Raw genomic sequence first — 24286 nt, forward strand, 5'->3', positions numbered from 1 at the left:
TATCCATTCACTTCATGCATATTCTCTTTAACTCACACCCCTCGTTCTCAGTCTCTGACCCTAACCCCACACCCATTACCACCCTCCCAAGCCAGAAGCACACCCCATCAGACCCTGACGAAACACAAAACTAAGAAAACTAGTCCAGAACTCCTTCCCTTTGCCTGCCTGCCTGCCTTCTCTCTCTCCCCTCTCCTCTCTCCCTCCTTTCTTTCCCCCACTCCCTTTATCCCTCTCTGTCCCTCAGGCACTGCTGCTGGGCTGGTCAGTAACCACTCCAGGACGCCTCTCCCGAGCTCCTCCCCTACCCTCCTGAGCTCAAAGTCCAGCCGGTGGGTGAGCAGGTGAAACCCTTCCTCCGACCTGCTGCGTGGGAATTGGCTTCCTGGGCAGGAGAGATGACTCCCACCTGGAGACATTTGCTAAGAGCTTTGCGTCTGGAGACTTCCTCACCCCGGACCCCCAAGACATGCCCTTCCCTGAGCCGTGAGTGGAACCCAGGGGGACGTGGGGCAGCAGAGGGTCAGGGAGAGGGAAGGACAGAGCTCTGGAGCCTGTACCTGGGATTCTGAAACGTTAGACCTAGATGGGATCTTAGAGACGGGGCAGCAACACAGCGGTTCTCGCCCTGTTGGGTCCAAAGCCCCCTCCCTTGTCCAGTATTTTCCAATGAAATTGATGGATAGCAAAACCTGGCTATACACACTTTCAAAATAAAAACATGACGCCGTAGCTGTAATGTAAAAAGGAAAGGAATGCAACATGCAGTATTAACTGCAATATATAGATGCTCAAAGACAACCCCTTTAAAAGGCATAGGGCATCCTTACAACTTTCCACCATCCCCCCGATTACCAGCACAGACACTGAGACTCAGAAAAGGGCAGTCATTAGCCCAGGGACACCCCAAAATCTAGGACTCGGCCCTGAATCCCCCTCTCCTGCTCAGACTCTTCTCTTTCCAGCAGGAACAGAAAATGGGAGGGGACCTAGGGTAGCCAGCCATGCGGCTTCATGTATTTTGTCCCGTGTGCCTGTGATTTTCACATCTCTCGTTCCACTAGGACACCACCACGCCCCCAACAATCTCCCTCATGCAAACATGAGCGTCAGTAGCTATCCGCACGTTATGTGCCATAGTGGGACCTGGGCCTCGCGAGCTCTAATCAGGCATAGGAAACCCTTTTCCATTCCCTATTATGATCAATTTTATCTTCATTTTCTCCTCATCTTTCCTTGTTCTCTATCCTTTCTTCCTCCCCTATTTGCTTCTCATTCCACCCCAAAAACTTAATACGCCTGACGTTTTATATTATTATCTCCTTTCATCTTCAACCAGACTTGTAGGTGAGTACCAGTATTCAATTTCACTGATGAGGAGACAGAAGGATAAAGAATGAGTAAGAGATTTCGTCAAAGGCAGAAACATAGAAGTGACAACATGGGACTCAAAGCCAGCTCTGTCTGAAAGTCCCTCTAACTCCAAAGTCAGAGTGATTCCACTGGGCCCTTCTCACCCACCCTTCTTCCTATCCTGTTTGGATTTCTCTTTTCCCTTAGTCATCGTCTCTTGCCAAAACATCAATTAACCCCTAAATTTTCTAAGAAAGAGTTAGAATGTTAAAACCCTTCTTATGCTTGATAAGAAGGACACTCTGCTGAAAATACCAGTTGTTGACAAAGCAAGAGGAAATGTCCCCTCTGTGGCCCCCTCCTCTTCCCTCCCCTGGCCCCTGCTGGTTGCAGAGCTGGGCTGATGGTGGCAGCAGGTGTCTTAGAAATGGCAGGTGAGGCTTGTTGCCTGGAGGTCCTGATCAGCTCATTGGAACTCCTTAACGGAGCTCCACTACAGAGAAGGCACCTTGCAAACCCACACCATGTAGACATGACTATCATTCTTTTTACCTGGCCTTTTACAATCCTTCAGAGTTTGGCCCTGGCCAGGTGGCTCAGTTGATTAGAGTGTTGTCCCAATATGCTAAGGTTTTGGGTTTGATGCCCGGTCAAGACATATACAAGAATAAACCAAATAAACCAATGAATGCATAAGTAGAACAACAAGTCTCTCTCTCTCTCTCTCTCTCTCTCTCTCTCTCTCTCTCTCTCTCTCTCTCCTCCCCCCCCCCGCCCTCTCTCTCTGTTCCTTCCTCGCTCTCTAAAATTTAAAAAATCACTAAATGAAATCATTTGAAGTTTGATTTCCACTTTCTTACCTACTGTATCTAGATGTATTTCCTGCTTGTGTTAGTTCATCCAACACACTCATTGAACACACTCTTCTTAAGAACTTTCTGTGTGCAAAATACATACCCACTTGATGTATCTAGACTTGAGATGTTATCTAGACTTATTTCACTTATTGACTAATCACTTTTCCTACTTTCTTGCTATCTGTCTTCCTTCCTTTTTTTCCTTCTTTCCTTCCTTTCTAAGAACAGGATTTTATATATTGCATTTGGAGCCCTCATCCCACCATTGTATCCCTATCAGTTGGGTGAATGAATGAATGAATGAATGAATCTGCTTTGACTGTTGAAAACTCAGGCTTTCCTTTATCAAATCTTTCTTTCCAATTCTCTTTCCCTCTCAGCCTACTTTCATAATTCCTGTAACCGTGAAGTCAAGAGCGCTTAGATCCTTCTCAATGGGCAACTCCAACTTTGCAGGTAGGAAAATGAGACTGAAGGAGTGAAGGAAATTTGAATTCTTAGAAACACTCAGAATTTTTCTTTTATCTCAGAAAAGTAACTAATGCAGAGAGAGACACAATGAAAAGCTTTTTGAAAGGTGAAATTCTCAGAAAACTTAGAGTTGGTTTTGAGGGGCTATTTTTATGTATGAATAGCCAAAAACCACTTGCTTTTATAGTAAGAGCAAATTAATGACATGTGTGATTCTTTAGAGCAGAAAAGTGAATGAGAGCTCTTTGAAAGAAAACACATTCAATGCTGTTACACTTCCTCTTCCTTTAAAAACACAGTTGTTCATTGTGTTTCTCAGGACTGTGACTTCATAAAGCCACACAAAATACCAACACTTCATCTGTGGATTCAAACCTTTGGGCTGAACAAGAGACCTCATTGCCTCAGCATTCCCCAATTATCTTGATACTGACCTTGAATCTTCAAAATTAGCAGCATTCTTTTCCAAGACTATTCATAAAGTCTCTAGATGTCTCTTCCAGCTCTGGTCTTTTCTGGTCCATTATTCCATCAAAATCTGTGCTGGAGGGGAGGGTTAAGGGGGCCAATGAGTGAGGGGAAACGTCCAGGGCTGGGGGTCAGCGACGTGGTGTCTCATTCTTGCTCTGCAGCTAACTAGCTTGGTGACCTTCAACAAATTAATTCACCATTTTAGGCTGATTTAATCATCTATGAAATGAGTATTTTAACCCAAAGATAAAATTGAAGGTCCCTTTTAGCTCCAAATATTTCACAATTCCTCTGGCTCAGCTTATCTTTGCTTTTTTTCATGGTCTTGTGTAGCCATGGTCTTTGTGTTGTATTTTGGAGAAAGGTTTCGTCTTTCTGATCTATTTGCACATAGTATTTATTAATATAGTACATTGCCCAGCATCTCTGTCTTTATTCCCTATAAGAAAAGTCAATAACCATGCATTCCTTGATTATTGACACTGGGGTGGGTCCTGGGATTCAGGCACTGGGCAACCCACCACTCAGAAAGTACCTCTATTAACAGAGAGGACATATTCCAGCAGCACACAGCACTGCAAGAAGTTTGGTCAACTGAAAAGAGAAATGTAGTTGACATGGGGGTAGGGGAGGAGCTTTCCAAGCTTGTGGCGACCCTGATGACTTCCCCCAATCTCTCCCACACCTTTCCTGACTACATTTGAGAGAAACTACCTTTTTTTCTCCAGAAAATTCATTCTTGAGGTACCTCAGGTTTTAAATCCACCTAAAGATTGATGTAAATTATTTTTTAACTAAGAAATGAAATACCCTAAGGACCTCGGTTCAGGTAACAACCTACAGGTGATTTATACAAACGGGCCTGTGCGATGGTTAGTTGAGGATCCTAACTCACTTCACTTTAGTAGGTGCTTTCTGGAGATCTGTAACCAAGCTCGGTCTTCATACGAAACCCAGAATGCCTCCATGTGACTTCACGCCTGAGAGGTACCAGGTAAGAGCTCGAGCTTTAGGGAAACCCCAAAGAGGTGGATCTTCTCGAAAAGGCTAAGTTAACTGTTTCCTCAAGAAGGACCCGCAGCCCGGCCGGTGTGGCTCAGTGGTTGAGCATGGACCCATGAACCAGGAGGTTGCCAGTTTGATTCCCGGTCAGGGCACATGCCCAGGTTGTGGGCTCGATCCCCAGTGTGGGGCGTGCAGGAGGCAGCCGATCAATGATCCTCTGTCATCATTGATGTTCCTGTTTCTCTCTCCCTCTCCCTTCTTCTCTGAAACCAATAAAAATATTTATTTTTTTAAAAAAAAGAAGGACCCACAATCAGCCCTGCCTACTGAGCATCCCACCCAGATAGTCTCTCCTTTAAGTCACCGGGAGCATCTGAACTCCCTGGCTCTTTCCAATGCCATGGTGTGAATGGCTGCGCATGTTTGTGAGAGAGAGACAGAGCAGAGGAGAGGTGGGAGGCAGAGAGAGACAGAGAGTGCATCCATGACGATATATCACAGGGACAGAGACATAAATACGCACATAAGACACATATCACAAAATGGTTTGGCACACATTAACTTTAAACAATGTTGTTCCGATTTTGATTGCCTCATATGGCAATGCATAATCTGGCTTTCCTGAGTTCTCCACCAAAAAATATAAAGTTATTTTGCTCCCAAGCTAATAAATCAGTCTCTCTCTCTCTCTCTCTCTCTCTCTCTCTCTCTCTCTCTCTCTCTCTCCTTTTCTTTCTTCTCTCCTTTCCTCTCCCCTCCCCTCCCCTTCTCTCTCTCTTTCCCCAAACTTTTTATTCTACGTAATATTCATAGGTTAGAAATTACATAAATAATTGACAGTCAGGAGAGACCCACAGAGAAGAGAGGCAGAGGAGACAGGTGTGGTAATTACGAGCATAAACATAACCAGCACTTCATGTTTTTATTTTTTAAAAATATGGCAACATTTAAAAAAATTAAACCCGACTTATTGCTTCAGATATTCACTTTCAAAGTCTTTTTTTGCCCCTGCAGCTAAAATCAACTCAAAGCCAAGACTTTCCACTGAGCGGTAGAAATGCCCTGTCCCCTTCTTCACGTCTGATCTAAAAGGGGTCATCGAGGGCCACCTTCCTACCCCCCTACCTGCGAGGAAGGGCCCTGGTGTCCTGTGAGGAGGGTGTGGGCAGCCTCCCGCTGGGGAGCATGGGGGGGCCAGCCTTGCGGGGTCAGGAGAGAGGCGAGGCCCTGCTGCGCTGGCCGCTGTGGGAAGAGCCGCGGGGAGAAGGAGAAGGAAGACTTTGCATCCTGAGCGCTGTCTGTCCACAGTCCATGCCCTACAGCCGCGCCCTGGAGGTCTACAGGGAGCACCTCTCCCCCGAGCTGGTGTACTTCCCGGAGCCTCTGCTGCTCCACCAGGGCCACATGCAGTGGCTCTTCGACCACGAGGGAAACAGATACCTGGACTTCTTCTCAGGGATCGTCACCGTCAGTGTCGGCCACTGCCACCCGTGAGTAGCCTTAGAATTCTGGGTTTCCGCTCCAGAAGCGTGTATGGGGAACAGGCGAATGGCCACCTTAGTGATTCGGGGCCCTGATGAAGAATTCTCACTCCTGAGGCCCATCCCAGTGTATGGCTGACACGCTCCCTGCTGTTTCCTGGGCAACAGAAAAATCTTAACACTGCCCCTTTCCCTTGGCAACGCACGTTGTAGTCATCTCAGGGCCCGTGCCGTGGGGAGGGCACCCTGTGAGCGGACTGCTGTGCGTGTGTGGCTGCGGGAGGGAGGCTCCTCGCCGGTAACTGCTGCCCAAGAGAAGACATTCACGTGGAGAGGCAGAGGCAGAGAAAGGGAGGCAGTTCTCACAGCACACGTGTGTGTGTGGGGGGGGGGGGGGGCGGGTTGAGGAGAGATGGGAGAGCAGTGCCAGCCTAAGGCTCTTCATCAGCTACTCTGAGCCATGGACGAGGAAAGGAAGGAAGACAGGAGAAGGGTGTAACCTGGCTGGAAATTAACATTAGGAACATATGGGCCCATCAATCATGAGGTTCTCTGCTACCTTAGTCATCAGCCCAACGAACACCATCTCCTAGGAGTCTCCTCCTCCCACACCTAGAAGGCCACCGTACCCTCCCAGCTGGACTGCCAGCACCAGTCTCCACCCTCCCCCACCACTCCATTCCACCTGCACATGGCTCTCAGGTGTATTTCGCTAAACAATGCTTTGGCCAAGGGTCTCTTCTGACTGAGCGTTCATTGGCACGCCACACTTTTCCAAAGGGGGTTCCATGGAACACTGACCGCAGGAGAGGTTTGTTGGGAAGAGGTCCTTGGGAGAAATAAGCTCAGGAAACACTTTAAACTATATCGCCCTCCTGGGGAGAAGTTGTGTCCATGAGACTGTTAAAGGCACTGAAAAGTCCTGCAGTCAAGAAATCTGTTTGATCTTGCATTTCTCAAAGCTGTTCAACAATTAACTGATCTTTGGGGTGGGACAGTTCTTAATAACAGATTGGTGTATAACAAACTTCAGCCCTTGCTGTTCTTTAAATCAAGATCAGACATCTGCATCTGGCTTTGCCAGGCATTCCAAGCCAAGTCCTACCTGTCTATCTGCCCTTAGTTCCTACTGTCCATCAACATCACCCTCCTTTCACAGAATGTGGCTTCATAGTTACAAAATATTCAACCTTCACCACTACGAAGACCCAGACATCAGAATCTTCACTGAAGGAGAACATTGACCTTGTCTGCGTGTGCTTGACGGGTCTGTAGCTCTTTAAAAACATAAAATGGGCAGACACCATGCTGGCATCTAGTGTCTCTGGCTTCCAAACGATTGAAAGTGTAATGACGAAGAACACCTTGTTGGAAGAGACTCTAAGTTCAAACTCCCCCCTACACAAAGAATTCCTTTTTTAAAAGATAACCATTTAGTCTCCTTCATGGCCTTTAGAGGCAACGTTGCCAGACACCCGTGGTGGTTAGCGCTCTTTCTCACGTGCGGGTGAAATCTTTGCGTTCAGTGGCCAGTGTGTGTGCGGTGAGGGGCGTGCCCGCCTGCAGCGTGGGTAACTCTGCTCCCCGGTTTATCCAGGAAGGTGAACGCAGTGGCACAGAAGCAGCTGGGCCGCCTGTGGCACACAAGCGCCCTCTTCTTCCACCCGCCCATCCATGAATACGCAGAGAAGCTTTCGGCGCTTCTCCCAGACCCTCTAAAGGTAGGATGCTCCCAGCTCCAAGGGATGGAGCCTCGGATCCCAGAGGAGCGGCCTAGGAGGCAGGGATGTGGGCAGGGAATTGGGTGTGTGCATTGAACAACTGAATAGTGAGCTAGTAGCTGTATCTGGAAGTAATCAAGAAGAAAGGAGTTTGCCCTAGCCGGTTTGGCTCAGTGGATAGAGCATTGGCCTGCGGACTGGAGGGTCCCAGGTTCGATTCCGGCCAAGGGCATGTACCTTGGTTGCAGACACATCCCCAGTAGGGGGTGTGCAGGAGGCAGCTGATCGATGTTTCTAACTCTCTATTCCTCTCCCTTCCCCTCTGTAAAAAAAAATCAATAAAATATATTTTAAAAAAGAAGAAGAAAGGAGTTTACAAGTCGCTGGTGAAACCAGCCAGTGTTCACTTCCTCAGCTCCAGGCCTCTGGTCCCCACCCTCATCCCTTAGCAGGAGTCCCTCCCCCTCCCCCACTCTCTCCTTTATGTTCCCCAAGAGGTTTTCACTTTTTTGATTCATAGCCTCTCTGCAAAGTCATTTGCATTTTTTTCTTTTACAAAGAGGGGAGCCATTTTTAAATAAAAAAATATACCATTCAGTTCATTTAGTCTAAGAGGCACTTAGATGTTTTTACTAAATGAGATTCTTCTATATCTGAAATGATTCGATTCTTTAACTGAATTGAAATGTTAAAATGTTGACCAAGATTTGCAATTAGGGATTCAATGAGTTAATACATATGTAGTACCTAGGACAGCACCTGTGTTAACTATTATTATTTTACTCAAGTACCCGGATACTCTATTGACTATAGTATCTGGAAGACATGAAAGTTGGAATAATTGTAACCAAAGTTCAGCCCAGTCATGTTTACGAAAGAGCAGAAGCCAGGAAGTCAGCAAGGGCACAGCGCATGCCTACATGCTCCCGGTCCCCAAGCCAGGAGGACTCATACCCTTCTGTTCGCCCCTTTTGTTTGGACAAGATGAACTGCATTTTTGTTTGTTTGCTTGTTTTTTCACCATTCACACACAGCTCAGGCTGGGATACCCTTTGGGCTGCAGGATCAGGGAGCTTCCTAGTCCCAAGCCCTCAGATCAGGTTAGGGTTAGGGTTAGGGTTAGGGTTTGGGTTCGGGTTAGTTAGGTTCAGAAATCAAGAGACCTGGTGCTCGGATCCACTCAGCCACTAACCCCTGTGTATAACTCAGCACAGCTCCCCACCTTAGCATTTTGCAGAGCGTCAAACAAAGCCAATGAAAATCCAAAACGTTTCACGCTGGGACAATCCCTGAGCCATTTTTGCATCTCTAGCTGTTAGCAGCTGCTCAATGAAAAGCTGTAGAATTACTACAGTAGTCAAATGACAGAACTGCTAGGAAACGCTCCTTAATAATCCGGGCTGGGACAGTCTTCAGCAATTTTGAATGAATGGATAATAAGAAAATAAACTGAAGTATGAGGCCACATGTCTTTCCTTCCCTCCAGGTCATTTTCTTGGTGAACAGTGGCTCAGAAGCCAACGACCTAGCCATGCTGATGGCCAGAGCACACTCAAAGAACACAGACATCATTTCATTCAGGTAACCACACCTCGGAATATCCAACTTGAACGGCGTTGACTTACCCCAACACTCAATGTCTAGCTGTAAAATACAGTGTGGAGGGCTATGTCTCTAATTTTAGGTTTTAAGGCAAGATCAGTCCAATGAATTTTATGACTGGATGACCCCATCCAAACTGGCCTGATCCGAAGTAGGGGTCCCTGACTGCGTAACCAACAGCGTGAAGTCTAGTAGTGTAATAGGTCTCCTATGGAAGCGAAGGTCACAGCTCAGCTCTTTTTACTTGGAAGATGTACTTGGATGATGACATATGCCAAGTGGGGAATTACTGGTCTCCACTCATAGAAACTTGTGACTCTACCATAGGAGCTGGGCCCACTTCATCTCTGCTTACGATAATGAGCCAGTCGGACATTCACAGTGCCAGCCGCACCAGGCTTCCATATTTTCTTCTTTTTCAGTTCATACTTCTGTTCCCTTGGGGGACTTTTGAGAGTTGGTCATTTAATAGGTTAATTATTAACCCCTGATGGCTAAATTATTAGCGTTAGAAATAATAGAACACTAAGAATTTTGCTTACAGTTGCCTCCCTCGGGTAATTTTATATAGCACATTTAAACACGATTACAGTAAGGTTTATGCAAAAGACAGGAGTGAGTTATAGTAAAAATTGATGGAATAAAGAAATAGTCCCATTCTTTCTGCCATATTATGTATGGCCATAATTTCTGTCTAGATTGGAAAAAAGATTTCATTTCAGCACAACTTTACTACCAAAGCACACCCAATAGTACAGATTCCATATAAAAAGCACATATAGTGATAGCAGGCATGAGCAAATATTTGCTATTAAAGAAATATGACTGTAAAGAGTTGTGATGGATATTTTACCTAAAGAAACATTCCCGAAGATGTATGTCCAGGCAAGTATTAACCTATTCAAAGCAGTCACGGTGCCACTAGGGTTCATCACACGTCTGTGTCTCCTCTTTCAAGATAGATGACCATCTGTTTGCATAGGATTGGTCTTCAGTCAGTCCTAAATCTGCATTTTGCGTGAGTTTGATTTGGGAAATTGCCCAAATTCATTTGAAGCCAAATTGATGATTAGGATGATTTATACTGAGTAGGATTGTTTCAGGTTCAAGAATAAGCAAAACCTGTGTTTCTTCTATGGCAAATCAGGTAGCTTTTAAGGCACTTTTTAAAAAAGAGTCCCCAGCGGTGTTGAGCAACAGCTGCATCACAGGGAGAAACATTTGGCTTCTCAAGGTGACTATTTCAAAGACAAATACTCATTGAATATACAGGGTGAGGCAAAAGTAGGTTTACAGTTGTAGTATGCGAAACATAATGTATTCTTATACTGGAGGCCCAGTGCCACCGATGGGGTCTCTCGGCCTGGCCTATGCCCTCTCGAAATCCGGGACCCCTCGGGGGATGTCAGACTGCTGGTTTCAACCTGGTCCCCACAGGCCAGGCTGATGGACCCCACCGGTGCATGAATCTATGCACCAGGCCTCTAGTATGCATATAAGATCTTTGGTTAATCTCTTCCCACCCTCCCACTCCCCCTTTCCCTCTGAGATTCATCAGTCTGTTCCATGTTTCCATGCCTGTGCATTGAGCATCTGCCCCCTGGTGGTCAGTGTGCGTCATAGCTACCGGTTGAATGGTCAAACAGTCACTTGGGCTTTTATATATATACTAGAGGCTGATGCCTGAAATTTGTGCAAGGGGCTCAGCCCTCGGAGCCCCAGCGCCTCGGCTTCATCCGGAATGTCGTCTGGATGGTCCTTCAGCTGTTCGGTCTAATTAGCATATTAGCTCTTTATTATATAGGATAGATTATTAATTATTGTATTATTTCCATACGAACAACTGTAAACCTACTTTTACTCCACCTAGTATAATTTTTGCCTTGTTGCTGGAAGAGAAGTCTAACTACTTTAGAGTAACCGTAAGTCAGGTGGTAAGGTCAGAGTTCTTGGCTAGATGCTCTCCAAAATCTCTCCTACAATTTCAAATCTATGACATCAGCAGGAAAGACACATAAGTTAGTTTGCCTGACATAGGCTTAGAAGATTTCTTAGAAACTCCTGGAGTTGCATGAAATGGTGCTCCATTGCATCTCCACGGCCTTCCGAGGTTTCCCCGTTGTCCTACTCCGTGCTTCACAGGCCAGAGATCAAAGAATAATGAACTTAACTCTGTCCTCCAACTGTGTTTTCTCTGCAGAGGAGCCTACCACGGATGCAGTCCTTACACAATTGGCTTGTCAAACGTAGGGCAATTCAAGATGACACTCCCCGGCGGGGTGGGCTGCCAATCAGTGAGTTTTGAGATTTTTTGTCTTATTTCTCTAAAGGCTGCTGGGTAAGCGGAACAATTGACATTTAAAATAACTTCAGATTTTCCGGGCATTAGCCTTAGAAACGAATATAAAGCCCGTCATTCACCCGGGGCTCAGTTTGACTTAATTGTCTAAAGACCACTGGGGGAAAGTGTTCCTTAGAGAGACCGTCCAAGTCTGAGTAATAGGATTTTTAAAACTAGTTTTACTCTTAAATAAAATCAGGTAAATTTCAATAAATGCATTGAAATTAGATCTCAAACCTTTAAATGCATAAACTGTCTATAAAAATCACCCCTGTCCTCACCAATTCAGCATCAGACACCTACTTATTCTTATTCTTTCGGATGCCCTCACCCACCAGACCCTTGAGCAAGCTGTTTCCAGGCTGACGTTGAAACCAGTTTCCTTGGTAGAGGCCCACACACCTTTTCCTAAGAAAAACATGATCCCTGCAGAGCAGAAAAATTGAGTTTTCACTCTAAGTGGGAGAGGAACCTCGATATCAAATTAAGAAACCCTCTTGCCTTGATTGGTACCATGTGCTCCCCCAATTGGCTGTCTTCTGCTCATGTTTTGCCAAACTTCTCCTTTTGTCCTTTGCAGACAATGTGCCCAGATGTTTTCCGTGGTCCTTGGGGCGGAAGCCACTGTCGAGACTCTCCAGTGCAAACGATTAGGAAATGCAGCTGTGCACCAGGTCCCACGGGCGGGGAGGGAGGGACCTGGTGGAAGGTCGGGAGCGATTAAGTCACTTGGAGAAAGGCTGATGCAATTCCGGGGAAAAGTGGGGAAGGAAACGAAACTAGAAAGCAAGCCCTCATTGAATCACTTCTCATGCCCACTGCCACTGTCCCACCTGGCTGTTAGGAAAAGCACCTCTTGCTCCCACAGCCACGCTACACGCAGACTGTCACCTGGTAGTTACTTAAAGGAGCTCTGTTAGCTCTGTTAGCAATAGCTCTGCTATTGATCTTAAAAGAAAACACGGTTGGTGAATCATTTACCCATTTCCAAGGGAGGGAGGGGAGAGGAAAAAGAATACTTTTCGAAATCTCAAAACTCCTCAGGGACTCAGATGTCAGCCAAAATGAGAGCATCTGTCAACACATAGGGCCGTTCCTGAAAGCTGCTGACATCTCTCGCCAATGTTTTGAAGGCGTTCTCACAAGGAAAGCTTCTATTTAGCAAACGCATTGTTTTTGCATGTTTTACACGAGGGAGGAGGCAGGGGCATGGCATCTGTTCTTTGCTAATCACCAAGACCCACCTCAGATCTGTCGCCATAGTTCAGCACCGTTCCAGTAGCTGCTCCTCAGGAGAGCTGGAGGGAAGCACTAGGTGTTCCGCTGAATGAGCTTGAATAGAATAGTGAGCGTCACTGCTGAGAGGGAGTGCAAATGGAAGTCTTTAAAAGCAGCTTGGAAAGGAAGAACAGTCGCAGGCCTCTTAAAATGCAGATGGGATAAGGCAGATGGAGGTAGAAAGATGAAAGAATGAGCATTGGATCCAGATGTCAGGGGCACAGAACTTAAACCCATAAGGAATTATCCAGCTGTCATTCAAACTGTACAGATGAAGAAAGCAAAGTCCACACCTAGGAAGCAGCACAGCTAGGACTTGAACCCAAGTCCCTGACTCCAAAGCCAGTGCTCCCAACCTCTGAGCACCCTGGTTTACACTAATATCCCAGCAGGATAAACCCAGGCTTTGAAATAACGCCTGTTCCGCTGGCCGGGATCGAAGAGACACATGAAGTCAGGAGGCCTGGATCCCACTCCCTGCCCGACATGAGAGAAAGCCCCATCTTTTGCTTAAGTTTTCTCATTTGAAAGATGAAGATAAGAATATCTGCCTCCCTGACCTTTAATCCCAGGACTTCATGAGATCAAGGCAAGGGAATTTTTGTAGAGGAAGGCAGATCATAACAAGGCCAAGTACAATCAGACCTGTATATCTTATCTGTATGGCATCAAGAACCACTTGGGTTCACCTCACAGACCTCAATATGACTGCAAAACCACCAGCACAGAGCCTAGTAGACAGAAGCACTCAAGGGATGGTCATTCCCTCTACCCCTTGCCCTGTGTCCCCCTCTCTCTCCATTCTCTCTGCCTCCTCCCTCTTTGAGGTCTTTCCCTCAGCCGTAGGTCAACTAGATAGAAAATACCAGAACCTCTCTGGTAATAATCTCTCTATTGGCAACTAGAGGCTACTTGATAGTGACAGGCGTTCATCCCTGCTCCCCTGAACTTGTTGTCTTCAGCATTCTGAAGTCAGCTGTTTTGCTAACTCATATTTTCAAGAGACAAGGCTGACACCATATCTTTAAATGGAATTGGAATGCAAAAAGAGACTTTAGCCTTTGCTAGTGCTTTTAGGGCCTGAGAAGTTGGTCTTTGCTGTAAAAAGGTTTATTCAAATATGTTTACAAAAACATTCCAACACACAAAGTATTTTGGGTAGAAAGTTCCCATTGTCGGGTTCCTCTTAGGGTCCACTCAGGTGCCAATCTCCATAGAAGATGTTTCACCTCAGCGTCATCCCATCACTCCCCACGTTGACCTAAGCAGTGGTCCGTTTTGTGGGCCTAATATAGGGGGTCGTGTGGCAGATTGCATTGTCCCCCTTCACCCCCTCCTGAGGGAACTTTTATTCCCAAGTGTTCATTCCAGGCCCTGAATTGCAGATGTAACTGTGATGAAATTCACCGGTCAATAGCCACTGACCCCACAATGTCCTCACCCTGTTACTGTTCATGTCACTCTTCTTCACCTTTTGCAAGACAAGTCTTCTTTTTCTTGATTTTTCTTTCTTCCTTGGCTCCCCATTCTGCTTAACTCTTTCTCCATCATCAGCTGAAAAAAGAACTCTCCCTTCTCCACGCTGCTGCTTGGCTGGTATCCCACAGAGCATCCACTCTCCACCGCCTTGACGTTGTCATGGTGACACCACTGCATCAAGTCTCTCTCCAGGGCCAGCCTGACCTGGAGTTACAGCAATGAGCCAGTGAAGTAAATGTGAAGTGAAGAAAAGCTCTGATGACAGTGGATGGTCCCTCCCGTCGCTGAGCGTGTGGGCGGTGGGGGTGGCATCAGGAAAGGTCTAGCTCAGAGTCAAGCAAAATATTATCTTCTCTGGGTTTGGTTTTGTCCAAATTTAAAACATAGGGTTGATTTTGCTCTACCCTTTGATTTCTCTAATTATAAATGGGCTTGATAAACATCTAAATTATATCTTTTGGAATTGTGTCTATCCATCCTTTCAGGTCATCCTAGACTGTTTTCTCTTCCTTTCTTAAAAATAAGAAATTCCAATCTCTAGAGGCATAGATTTATTTGTCTACTATATCCTGCCCATCCAACAATGCAGCTGATGCTAACCATGTGCTTGCTGGGTTCGATATCCTTTCCATTACTCCCTTCTTCACACCCCAACCCCCAACTCTAACTAATCCAAGATATCAGGTACCTCTGTCAGGCCAGCTTTCCCGAACATCACTTATGGCCTAAAAAATATGTTGGGGGCCAGGTAGTGATTTTCTCATTTTTCAATGAAGAGCTGGAATACGAAATAGATTTATGCTTCCATCTTGAGGGTGATGACTGAAGGTCTCATCTTTAGCCTTCAGGAGACAGGCTGCAGCCATGCCTCTAAGTGAGTGTTAGGATGGGAGCTGGTGACTCGTCTTCCAGACTTCCACTGTCACTTCCTTTGCATCCGCATTGCCCTGGAGATCCCTCTACTGTCCACGGATATGAGTTTTTATGTTCAAAGAACCCATGGGGCTGTTTAGATCCAAGTTACAGGGGCAGGTAGAAATTCTGAAGGTTCAGCCATGTGGATGTGTCCATCAGGGACCTTTTGCTCTTCCAGAGGGGACCGCTTCCTGCTCTCCTCACTGCAGGGATGGAGGTCACCCGGCTCTAGTATATTCCTCTGTAGACTGAATTCTAATTGTTCTATAAACACACTGACTAGCTGAAGGCTGAGGCACTTCATAACTTTAAAATTGTGTAGCAACTTAAGTATCAACAAAAGGTACATAGAGTTATTTTCAAATAGATTAACATTCCCCCACCCCATGACATTTGAATGAAATCCATGCATCTGAGAGGATGGGTCTCCTTAGGGGAAGCAGCCATCTATAGAAAACTCAATGGCACTTCTGGGCATTTCCTCCCCAGACGGAAGGATGGAGCGGTTTGTTTGTGCCTTTGTGGTTGCCTTCGTCGTGCTGCTGGAGCCAGAGTACGAGCCCTTCTGACAGAATGTTCCCCCTTCAGGAATCAGGACCCTGCCATCCTGGTTTTCTGTATTCTGAGGGACTCCAGGCCATTTGTTCTTCCTGTTTTCTTTGGTCTGTGTTTTCCCCACTCCTCTGATGCCACTGCAATCCTTCACACACGTGGGGGTTTCGTTTCCTTGTTGGTTGTTATCCGCAGACTGCTGCCAAGCTAAAGACCAGTATATCGAGCAGTTCAAAGATACTCTCAGCACTTGTGTGGGCAAGTCAATTGCTGGATTTTTTGCAGAACCAATCCAAGTGAGTATATCAGCCTGAGATAGTCCCTGAGTTTACAGTTATCAGAGTTTTAACTCAGACATTCTAGAGAATTGTGAAATCCTTTAACCATTGCCGTGTCCCTCTCCAAAGTCAATTTATTCCCTTGGTCCCCTTGGAAGAAAAGAGAGCCCATGATTTTCAACTGACTTATAAATATACCATCTTCTGAATTTCTGGGCTGGACAGATAGATAAAACTATAAACTCCTAATATTCTGAACAACAGAAAACCCCAGCAATATTTAGTTGCTTAATACCCACACTGTGAGCAGAGGCCTTTCTACACGGTGGGACAAAAGTAGATTTGCAGTTGTTTGCATGGAAATAATGCAATAATTAATAAGTCATAAAGCAAGAATAAACCCTGTGTTTCACGTACTCACAACTGTAAACCTACTTCTGTCCCACCCTGTATGACCTTACTAAATCCCCTTAATTTACTCTAATTCTAATCTCAGGAAAGCATACATTTGCATTTTTTTCCCCAGAAGGCATGGCATAGGAATAATGACCTCTTTTCACCCATAGTGGAAGCAGTTCTAGAGACTGTTTTAAAAGTTGCTGGAATTCCAATTCGGGTCAAAATGGCAAAATGGGTGTCCGCCTCCTCCCATGACCACATCAAGTTACCACTAACCTGCAGGACAGTAGCCTGGAGACCCGCCTGAAGAGGAGCTGGCAGAAGTGCTATAACCAAGGGTAGAAAACGCCAGGACAGAAAAAAAATTTTATTTTGAGTATAAAAAAGTGGCTAAAAGTACTAATGATGATAAGCGATCTTCCTTTGTTTTTTAACACTTTCAAAGGCCGTGCTGCTGTGCTAAGTCTCCTGGGTTTGGACTCTTGCAGGGGGTGAACGGGTTCGTCCAGTACCCAAAGGGGTTTCTGAAGGAGGCCTTCCAGCTGGTGCGGGAGCGAGGAGGCGTGTGCATCGCGGACGAAGTGAGTGGCCCTGGAACATGCAAAGTGGGGCACAGGGGCAGCGAGGCGCAGGGAGAAGCCCTTTTAATGCCCCTCTGTATTCCAGGCAGAGAACGGCCAGGGTGGGTACAAGTTAGTGGAGCTTCTGCTATTGGCCGGCTGGTTTATTCGTGGATTAGTCGGTCTTTTGAACAAGTCCAGGCAGCAAATTGAAGTCTACCACATATTGCCATCACCGAAAATATCTTTAAATTCCGATTTGGGGTTACATCAGGGGCCACTTAAAAATCACAGAGGAAACTTAATCTCGTAACCAAATCTTCATCAAGTGATTGTTGCCGAGAGAGTGTTAACCATGCTGGCCCCATTCGCCTTACCTTAGTAACAAAACTTGTTTGGCAAGGATATTAAAAAAGAAAAAAGCCCAGCCTCTAAGTTAGAAGAGGGCCACCACTGGGGATACTCAAAAAATAGTTCCCGCCCTAACTGGTTTGGCTCAGCGGATAGAGCATTGGCCTTCGGACTGAAGGGTCCCTGGTTCGATTCCGGTCAAGGGCATGTACTGGGTTGCAGGCACATCCCCAGTAGGGGGCATGCAAGAGGCAGCTGAATGATGTTTCTCTCTCATCGATGTTTCTAACTCTGTATCCCTCTCCCTCTCCTTTCCTCTCTGTGAAAAATCAATGGAATATATATTTTTTAAAAAAATAGTTCCCAAAAAATTCTAACATAGCTTGAGTTAAGGCCTTGTTGGAACAGCATACTGCCTCAGGGGACGACTTTGAAGAATAGAATTCATTGCTTGTGTGAGCTCTAGCCTGTGTGTTTTTAAAAGAGACCAGTTTACTTATCATCACACCTCATATTAGAGTCTATTAAGAAAGTAATGTTTTGCCTCCTGATATGAGCAATGGCCATCGATGGGCAGAGGATGGCGCCCAGGCCCCCAAAGGTGCCCCCTGGCTCCTTCATCCTGATTCCACCAGCAATGGCGTCCCCACCAAGAGCAGGTGGGGAACTCCTATGCTGCATGCAGGTTCCAGACCTGCCATCTTTTCCTGAACCATTTTCCTCAACCAGTCAACCCAACGCAGACCTCGGGCTCCCCCTCAAAATTTTTTTTGTTTTGTTAATCCTCACCTGAGGATATTTTTCCATTGATCCAATGATTTTTAGAGAGAGTAGAAGGGAGAGAGAGACAAAGAGAGAGACATGTCAATTGATTGTTTCCCACATACACCCTGATGGAGTGGGCAGGGGGAATTGAGCCTGCAACTGAGGCATGTGCCCTTGACCGGAATCAAACCACCTGGACCCTTCAGTCTGCAGGTCAATGCTCTATCCACTGAGCCAAACTGGCTAGGGCCCCTCTCAGATTTTTTCTGCAGTTTCTACACATGCAGCTGGGTCTCTGTTAGCCTCAAGGGGACTGGACCGCCTCCCCTACCCCCACCGCCCCTCTGCAACCTGCTGGCTCAAGTTTAGGGAACGTCAGCCAATCAAAGTCCCAGCTGAAGAAAGTTAATCTGTTATTAAAAAGAAGAAAAATATATTCAATAGGTTTGCAACTCGCTCCATCAGTGAAAAGAATGAACTTTCACCTTTGGAGTCAGCACAGTCTGAAGCTGCCAGCCACACTTGCCCTAAGCAGAGGGAAGGCAGACTAGATTCACAGGAAACATGAGCTGCAGGGTTTTCTGAGACGTGGTTTTGTCACTTGCGAGAACAAGATGGGAAAGTAACTCAAGGTGACCTCGGAAGGGCAGTGGGAATGGCCAGGCAACGCGAAGACTGGCTGGAACTTTCCGAACACTCCCTGCATGCCAGGCCCGTTTTTAACGCTTCGCCAGCTAATGCCCCTGGCAGCTCTGTAAGGTACAGCCCATTGTCATCCTTCCCGCTTTCTAGAAAACTGACTTGAACTCCAAGCCGGTTAAATCACCCGCCAGGGTCATGCAGTTAGTAGGGTCAGAGCCAGACTCAAACCTACATGATGTCATTTGGGCAAATCCGACAGCTTGCCCAGCGGCCCAGAGCTAGGAAGTGGGACACCCCCAGGCTGGGGCCCAGGTCTGTCTGACTCCTGGGTCTAAGCTCGGCCACGTGGTTTGCCATCATGTCATTCTAACCGCTGGAGTCCGCCTGGGCAGCGCACCCTGGAGAGAGCGGGAGCCATAAGAAGGTCGCCTAGAAGGAAGCTCATTCAAGTACATTTCAGAGGCAGCAACTCCACACCTAGGTCCTGACCTGCAATGTGCGTATTAGAGATGATGACCGACTGACAGGCCAGGAGACTGAGAGCCAGGGAGAGGTCAAGGAGCCGTGGCCACAGAGGCCCTGGCCAAGTGCGATGGCAGTGGCATGCTGGTTGGCTGTGTGTGCTTAGGAGTTCCTTCTCCAGACCCTACGTGCCTGCTTTTACCAGGCGCTCTGCGGTGTTCTGGATCCAAGGAGGTGTAAGATACAGCCCCTGACATCAGACAGGTACCCTGGTATTGACAGCCTAAGGCGGGAGGTTCCGATGGCAGAGGCGGCTGGTTCTGATGGCAGCATGCCCAGATGCCTTGACTGGGGGCCCTGCTGTGCTCAGGAAAATCAGCCTTGACCACACGATGATGAGGAAGCTGTGCTTGAAGACAAGAGGAATTGGTGGCATGATAACAGGGAGGGAGCCTCCTAGAAAGAAGGAACAACATGAACAAGACAACGAAGATCAACTTTGGGCCCTGAGTTACATGGCCCAGCTGGGTCCTCCTGGTGACGGAACCCTCAGGAAGAAAGGAGGTCGCCAGGAAGAGGAAGGCTGTCCTACCTGGGCGGGTGGCAGGTGCCCCACCCCCACCTGCTTCCTGTAATTGCTGCCTCACCCAGCCGGGGGCAGGGGCTGCTCCTCCAGGCTCCTCCCTGCCCCCTTGCACACAGGAGTCGCTAAGTTTTGCTAAATCATAATGATCCTTGCCACATGCATCGTGTGTACGGCCCTCACAGCAGGCCTGTGACGCATGGCTACTAGCATTCCTACTTACCAGAGGAAACACAGGTACAGAGTGGCCTCAGAAACAGCCAGTCACACAAAGCTAGTAAATGGCTTTGGGGGCCTGAAAGCTCAGTCACAGATGAAGCGTTTTGTCAATGATAGTACAAAGATGGTGGTGACAATGGCTGGCAATGATGATCCTGAGGAGGAGGAGAGCTAAGCAGGAGGGGGAGGGGGGGGGGGGGGAGGGGGAGGGGGAAGGGGAGGGGGAGGGGGAGGGGGAGGAAAGTGAAGATGTCAGAGTCAGAAACACCAGCGTCTCCTGAAAGTTCCCCAATGATTTGGATTTGCTTCCTTCAGGTGCAGACGGGATTTGGAAGGTTGGGCTCTCACTTCTGGGGCTTCCAAACCCACGGCGTCCTGCCAGACATCGTCACCATGGCCAAAGGGATTGGGAATGGCTTTCCCATGGCAGCAGTTGTGACAACGCCAGGTAGGACCTCCGGGCAGTGTGTGGCTGCTGCCGGGCCTCCTGCATCAGCAACTGGAGAAGGAACTCGCATTGGAATGTGTATGGGTTGGAGACGGGTAGGGGAACTCACATGCATTTCCCAAGCAATGAAAAGAAAAACAAAAAAGGAACAGTCTGCCTGCCAGATCGTGGCCGGATGAAAGCAAGCGGCCCCTTCGCCCTTGCTGCAGGGAGGACTAATTCTCCCGCCTCCACCATGAAATGCAGGGTTCAGACACACTGCCAAGGAATAGGGAAATGTGCCACCAGCCCAAGAGATCCTTGTTAACCAGCCTGAAACCAACCCTGGAATTTCCAAGGGCTCATGTTCTGGAAGGAAACTCTAACTCGGTCTCGCCACATTAAGAAGCTATAGACTCAAGGTCCAGAGCATTAGATGTGTCTGTGGATGTCTCATCGACCAAACAGCTAAAGATGGCACAAGCTCACTTAGCCAGAACATGAACATTAACTGAATTCTGCATTTTAGTGAGGTCTGACAGAAAACAATTTTTATGAAATTCCTAAAATTATTTCATTTGTCTTCCCCACATGAGGCACGGAAAGCTAGTTAGGTATTTTTATTAAATGACTTAAGGTACAAAAATATGGATGTACTGGTAGAAGGTCAAGTATAATGAGCTGAATATATACTCACCCTGAAACAATCCGAAAATTATATTACTAAATCCTTGATGTGAGGAATTTTTTTTCCTCCTTAATCCCAAAAGTGAAAGACAGGGGAAAAAAGGTTTTATTAATGAAGGTTCCAAGTTAAATTTCACAAATCAAGATTTAAGGTACTTCTCAGTTCACAGGGCACATTCAAGTCTTTGTTAGCCAACTCCCCATTGAGTAAACAAGCTATGATTCCTTGTGCGCCGTATTGGTCAGCCAGGGATACCAGAACAAGATACCACAGGGAGCAGGTTAACCAGCAGACATTTCTCTCTCCCAGTGCTAAGACTGGTGGTCCCAGGTCAAGGCGCCAGTGGAATTAGTTTCTGGTGAGACCTCTCTTGCAGATGGCTGCCTTCTTGGTCCGTCCTCACATGTCCTTTTTGACAGAGGGCGAGAGAGCTCTGTTGTCTCTGCTTTTGAGGACACCAGTCCTGTGGGATTAGGACCTACTCTTATGACCTCATTTAACCTTAACGACCTGGCCCTACCTGCAAAAGCAGCCACGTAGTTAGGGATTCAACATAGGGACTTAGGTGGGGCCACAACTCCATCCGTAGCATCCGCTATCTGGTGAGTGAGGGATGAATTGGATATGATGTCACTTACAACGTCCCCCAAATGTTGTGATGGGAGGTTATAGATGGGAAGGTGTCCCCTTTTACCTACCTTTACCTTCTCCTCCTAGAGATTGCCAAGTCTTTGGCTAAATGCGTCCTGCACTTCAACACCTTCGGAGGCAACCCCATGGCCTGTGCCATCGGATCGGCCGTGCTTGAGGTACGTGCCAGCAGCCACATGGACGCCACTCATGTCACAAAACGACAACTTCAAAGCCACACACACATCCTCATAACTTTATCACATCGCATTATTGGAGAGGAGGGCTAACTATTAGTTCATGAATTAAAGTTAGATTCCCAGATTTTATTATAATTACTAGTTTATGAATTAAAGTTCGATTTCCAGTTATTATTCTGGCACCTGCCCTTCTTTTCTTAATGATCTAGTTTTGGTGCTCCAAGTATTGAGTAAGAAATAGATAAGAAACCTCACATGCATGGGAAATGTACTAGTAAGCATTCCCCTAGCTCCTGGTAGCACTGAAGTGTCTTTGTTAGTTGAGTGCTATTTTATGGATAGCGAGCAATTGTTATCTTTAATGTCACTTCTTTAATATCTTTACATAAACAAGCTCTTTTTCCTTATAATAGTTTAATTTTGGCTCTTATATATTCTTTCTTGTTTTTTTAAAAATTTTTTATTGATATCAGAGAGAGAAAGGGAGTTAGAAACATCAATGATGAGAGAATCATTGATCGACTGCCTCCTGCACGCCCCCTACCGGGGATGGAGCCCGCAACCTGGGCACCACCAGGAATCCAACTGTGATCTCCTGGTTCATGGGTCAATGCTCAACCTCTAAGCCACACCGGCCTGGCTTCTTGCCTTTTTTTTTTTTTTTTTTTTGTACTGTCATAAATTAAAAGATTACAGCGGATCTGTGATATGTGATTACCAGGTATTTTAGCTACTGTTTAGACCCACTCCATTGATTTTTGCCTGGGGTCACATCTGTAGGAGAAGACGTTGTGAATGCACTAGCTAATATGCTTGAAAGCATTGGCATAAATAGGTTTAAAGTATTTCTGAAAGAATGTTCAAGAAGTTGTGGGTCGGATGTGTCATTTATTTCATTCTGTAGACGCCACCAACTTTTTTCAAAAGTGCTGAGTCACCTCAACCAACATGGAAAGTAGAGAGGACTTAGGTGGACAGAGAGGTCTTCAACACGTCCAGGTTGGCCCGAGTCGCGCAGTGGCTATCAGTGAAATATAATGCAGTGCATGTTGCATGTATCGAGTCAGATCAGTCTCGCTGTGCGCACAAGAGGGTGAGAATCCTGTTGTCTGTTCAGGTGCCCTGACCCTGGGCCACACAGGGCCCTGCTCAGCTCAGCTCAAGAGGCCAGGGCCCTGCAGGGAGGCCCCTGGGCACCTGGGGGGAGCTGGGCAAAGGCCAACAAGCTGCCAGGAGGGCAGGCATCTGTGACCTTTCTGCCCTCGGAGCACCTGTCTTCTTCGCCACGGTCGCCCAGTGTTCGGCAGAGCCAGGCACCATGGAGCTCAGGATTAAGGGCTCTGCGACAGACTCATTGAGACGTGGCTTCCACTCTTTCCTAAATTCTCACCCACCCTGGAGGTGAGGAAGGAAGGGGGAATGGCCCCGCTCCCAGCACTTATTGTCTCCTCACAGAACTCTTGCTGTAGCACGTGGTGTGGCCACGCTGGACCTGGGCTCCATTCGTCCGGTCAGGTTTCTGTAAAGAGGGCCGCCTACACTCACCTCTCCTTGCTTCTCCATTTGAGAACTTGGCTTGATGCAAGGGCTTCTGGGGCTTTCTCTCAACAGGTGATTAAAGAAGAAAAGCTGCAGGAAAACAGTCAAGAGGTTGGCACCTACCTGCTGCTGAAGTTGGCTAAGCTGCGGGATGAATTTGAAATTATCGGAGACGTCCGAGGCAAAGGCCTCATGATAGGAATAGAAATGGTGAAGGATAAGGTAGGTTCTGACTTGCTGCTCTCTCTCTCTGTGGCTTCTGGGGGCACCTACAGTCCAAGTAGCAAGCACCGGCCGAAAGCTGACTTCACTCACCCCCAGGAGGGAGCCCACAGCACAGCACCAGTGTTGAGTGAGCACAGAATGCCGGCAGGCTCTGGAGAGTGCTAGAGGGTGAGGGTGGGGACTTGGGAAAGGGAGCTGGTCTTCTTGCCACACTAGGCAGAGAGCATCGGTGATGACTGAATGTTTAGAACTACAAATGTGGGCAAGGCAGGAAATTATTTGAGGGGGAGGCAGAGCAAGTGGTCCAGAGAGCTGGTGGAAGTAAGCGGGGAGGGCTGGGAGAAGGCTGTGGTAATGGTTAGGGTAAGGATGTTAAAGATCTGTGGGTGTGTGTGTGGGTGTGTGGGGGGGTGGGTGTATGTGTAGATTTCATTCCCAAGTAACCAGGGAGGAATGATGTGACTCTCTGATGACATTCCCCACGGTGACAAACTCAACATGACAGCAATTACACTTAGCATTTTCCCCAACCAGTTATTCCTCCCATGTTCACTGTTTCTCACCTTCCCAACTCCCCAGCCTCAGTATCACCACATAATCTGCGACTCCTTCTCTCCCCACATTTCTCACCTCCGTGTGCGTCTCTCAAAGCCTCCTTTGTCCCTACAGCTGCCCCTGCAGCCCCTGTGAGTAGGAAATTGTCCCTCCTCCCCTCAAAGCAGCCCTAGGTCCTCTAGGAGCGCAACAGCGGGAGAATCCTGGCCCAGGGAGGAATATGCAGACCGACCCCTT

The 24286-nt window shown here is 47.1% G+C and overlaps 1 protein-coding gene across 3 annotated transcripts in view; it reads left to right on the top strand.

Moving 5' to 3' along the window:
- The first annotated feature begins 317 nt into the window (after positions 1-317).
- AGXT2 (alanine--glyoxylate aminotransferase 2) overlaps positions 318-24286 on the top strand; it is a 29748-nt gene continuing 5779 nt past the window's right edge. The window contains exons 1-12 of one of the 3 annotated variants that reach the window (XM_059694960.1): positions 318-486; positions 4058-4146; positions 5466-5647; positions 7236-7359; positions 8846-8940; positions 11162-11255; positions 11883-11976; positions 15722-15822; positions 16692-16784; positions 20101-20233; positions 21618-21709; positions 23342-23491. In XM_059694960.1, coding sequence (XP_059550943.1) covers positions 399-486; positions 4058-4146; positions 5466-5647; positions 7236-7359; positions 8846-8940; positions 11162-11255; positions 11883-11976; positions 15722-15822; positions 16692-16784; positions 20101-20233; positions 21618-21709; positions 23342-23491 — 1335 coding nt within the window. In that variant the 5' untranslated portion in view covers positions 318-398. The remainder of the gene's footprint in view (positions 487-4057; positions 4147-5465; positions 5648-7235; positions 7360-8845; positions 8941-11161; positions 11256-11882; positions 11977-15721; positions 15823-16691; positions 16785-20100; positions 20234-21617; positions 21710-23341; positions 23492-24286) is intronic. The other 2 variants (XM_059694963.1, XM_059694964.1) reach the window with 2 other exon arrangements.

This window comes from Myotis daubentonii, chromosome 4 (assembly GCF_963259705.1).
Source record: "Myotis daubentonii chromosome 4, mMyoDau2.1, whole genome shotgun sequence".
NCBI classification, from domain to species: Eukaryota; Metazoa; Chordata; class Mammalia; order Chiroptera; family Vespertilionidae; genus Myotis; species Myotis daubentonii.